This window comes from Ipomoea nil, unplaced genomic scaffold (assembly GCF_001879475.1).
Source record: "Ipomoea nil cultivar Tokyo-kokei standard unplaced genomic scaffold, Asagao_1.1 scaffold1421, whole genome shotgun sequence".
Classification (NCBI taxonomy): domain Eukaryota; kingdom Viridiplantae; phylum Streptophyta; class Magnoliopsida; order Solanales; family Convolvulaceae; genus Ipomoea; species Ipomoea nil.
This window is the reverse complement of record NW_017617849.1, coordinates 2714849-2718095: the sequence shown is the minus strand read 5'-3', so window position 1 is coordinate 2718095 and position 3247 is coordinate 2714849. Positions and strand designations below refer to the sequence as shown.

General features: G+C 36.6%; 1 protein-coding gene across 1 annotated transcript; it reads left to right on the top strand.

Annotated features, from left to right (window-relative positions):
* On the top strand, positions 1-3247 carry LOC109188447 (gamma-glutamyl hydrolase 2-like). The gene is made up of 10 exons (XM_019339135.1): positions 1-381; positions 468-554; positions 877-966; positions 1265-1359; positions 1584-1644; positions 2000-2089; positions 2178-2240; positions 2363-2451; positions 2859-2951; positions 3029-3247. The coding sequence occupies exons 1-10, from the start codon at positions 76-78 to the stop codon at positions 3084-3086; spliced, it is 1032 nt and encodes a 343-aa protein (XP_019194680.1). The 5' UTR covers positions 1-75; the 3' UTR covers positions 3087-3247.

The following is a 3247-nucleotide window of genomic DNA, read 5'->3' as shown; positions in this document are numbered from 1 at the left end:
GGATAAAAATTGGGACAACTACTGCTCACTCCATCACCTCGCAGATTGGAGGTTGCTGAGAGAGAAGTAGCCGGAATGAGAATTTACCTTCCCATCCTTCTCCTCATCTCTGGTTTTCTGGCGATATCTTCAGCAAACCGTAATCCCACGGCTCTCTTACCTTCTGAACCCCAACTGACCAACTGCCCCGCGCCCGACGGCGATCTGAATTACCGGCCGGTCATCGGGATTGTCAGCCATCCCGGGGACGGAGCCAAAAGCCGCTTCAGCAATGCTTCCGATGTTTCCTACATCGCTGCTTCCTACGTCAAATTCGTCGAGTCTGCTGGTGCTAGGGTCATTCCTCTCATTTATAACGAGCCTCCTGAGATTCTCATCCAAGTAAAATTTCTATATCATAATTAATGCTTGCTTGCTTGTGCTGTCTTCAATCTCCATAAGCTGTGCTAAAACTCATCCGTTTACAGAAACTCAATCTAGTTAACGGTGTGCTGTTCACTGGGGGATCCTCCAAGAAGGGTCTGTACTTTGAGGTTGTCAAGGGAATTTTCCAGGTAATTGATCCTTAAAAATTGGAATAGTAGCTAAACTGCTCAAGTTGTATGTATTTAACTCATAAGATTATGCAGCTATGGTGACATTTAACCTCCATATGTTTCACGATTGAAGGTTATATATACTTTCCCTTTTGGTACTCCCAGTACGGAATAATATTTTGTAACATAATATAGGTTGTCTTAGAGGATAGAATTGTATTATTTGCAAATCTGTTATCCATCATCTGAAAGTTTGGTTTCTAAAAATATATTCTGCTATTTTATATTTTTTGAACATTGCTATCTGCTGAACGTGAAGCTCATTCCTGTTTTCTTGCAGAAAGTTTTGGAGAAGAATGATGCAGGAGATCATTTCCCTCTCCTTGCCATATGCTTGGGTTTTGAACTTTTAACAATGATCATCACAAAGGTAAACTTACAAGGATATGGAGATGTGTTTCCTCCGTATTCGGTATTTCCTAGAAGGTTGTTCTTTAGTTCTCTATAAGGTAAATTTATTGATTGTCCTTTCCATGTGCCCTGATTAATTGCCTGAAGATGTGCTTGCAAATTTCTGAAATTTTGTACTTCTGCTTCACAATTGATTTTTTATTCTATTATTCAACTGTGTAAATGGCATACTGGAATTTCTCATATCTACTTATCAAATCTGTTCCACATTTGATGTGTGAATTTTAAGATCTTGTCCCTTATAATTTCCTCTCTAGGACAATAACATTCTTGAGGGATTTAATGCGGCAAACCAAGCATCTAAGCTACAATTTGTGGAGGGTGCTAATTTTGAAGGAACCCTGTTTCAGAGGTATATGTTTATAGGAGTTCATTTGAAGACAAATCATTATGATATGGATACATTGTGTTGACAACTATAAAGCTGTTTTGTAGTGACTAAACTGCTTGCTTGACTCACATACTCTACAACTGTCCCGAACTGTAGTTCTGTGTGCATGTTAATGGAGCAATGATAATTCTTGTCTCGCTAGTATACTCAGCTAATGATGCTGTGCTGTGTTGTATCATTCACAGATTCCCTTCTGAGTTGCTAAAAAAGATGAGTAAGGATTGCCTTGTCATGCAAAATCATCATGTGAGTTACACCAGAACAAAATTTTATTTTCATCATTGTTGGTGCATTCAAATTTTGGTTGTTTATTCTAAAATGGCTGGGTTGAGTTCATGCTTACTGCCTCATTATTTGACATCTACCTTCCTACAAGTGTGATGAGATTTTCTACTGCAATAGAGATTTTAGAGTTTATGGCTAATAAATGTGTGTGCGTGCGTGTTTGTATTTATCTATCAATTGTTCCCTTTTTAGTTCATTTTTGCTGATCTGGCATCTGTTTTGCTATGATAAACATTTATAACCATGGATACATAAAATCATCATTGTGTGTTATTTTTTAGTAACAAACCCATTCATTCTTTTCCTTGTGAAACAGTATGGCATTTCACCTGAAAAATTCCGAGCGAATGCAGACTTGTGTAACTTCTTCAAGATTTTGACAACAAGTGCTGATCAAGACAACAAGGTAACGAAATAAGATACAAATTTGACAATTCCTACTACTGCATCTCCTTCAAAGGGAGGCTGCTCACATTTGCAATTGATTATTTCAGATCTATGTCTCCACAGTTCAAGCAGAGCACTACCCCGTAACTGCTGTACAATGGCACCCAGAGGTAAGAGTCTCGGTGAAAATACTAAGATTAAAATATCCCTGAAAATATTCAAATAGTTGTTATTGGATACTGGTGTACTTTTTACTGCTACCAAGATTAAAATTCTGTATATCGTGCTGCAGAAAAATGCTTTTGAATGGGGCTTATCTGAGATTCCACACACTGAAGATGCAATTCTAGTGACTCAAAATGTTGCCAACTACTTTATCAGGTAGGTTTATTTTCCTTCTCCTTTTTCACTGTAGGAATAGGAAAATGGAACAATTTTAAGATTTTAAGTGTATTTTGATGGAACTCTGATTCAATTGACTTCCTTAAAACTTTTTGCTTTTTGCATATATTGTTCAAACTCCTTAGAATTATTGTTCACATGCCTTAGTCAATTCTCTGTTGTGGTGATAGGAGGACGAAGAATTTAAGCAACATAATTAAATAAACAAAGTCCAGAAATTAAAAATTAAAAATTAAAAGGGAAGGGAAAAAAAAAAAAAAAAAAAATAGAACTTCCTCTGTTGAATACTTGATGATCCAGGTTTGGAGAATACAAAGCCAACTTACCCTTACAATTATTTTCAAATAGCCCCTTTTTGATTCAGCATTGTATTTACCATTTTTCAGTGAAGCTAGGAAATCTTTAAACAGGCCAGATGCTCAAGAAGTGCTTAACAACCTTATTTACAACTATAGTCCCTCTTATAGTGGGAAGTCTGGGTAAGCAATTTTTCAGCCTGCTTTCAGAGTAAACCAATGAATTTCCGGGTGTTTATTTCCCTTCCTGTGTCTTGCAGGAGCGGTTTTGATGAGGTTTACATCTTCACTCAGAATTCTGGTCTGAGTTCTCTGTAGATACAGGTCTAGTGTATAATGTATATGAACATGACTATATGATTGTGAGAATTCTCTGTAATTATGTGTATAATATCATATCTGTGTTATTGCTAGCTATGTGAGAACCTTTGACATTTTCATTGGTGAAAGATTGTTTAATTTCTCTGAATTTGATGAAA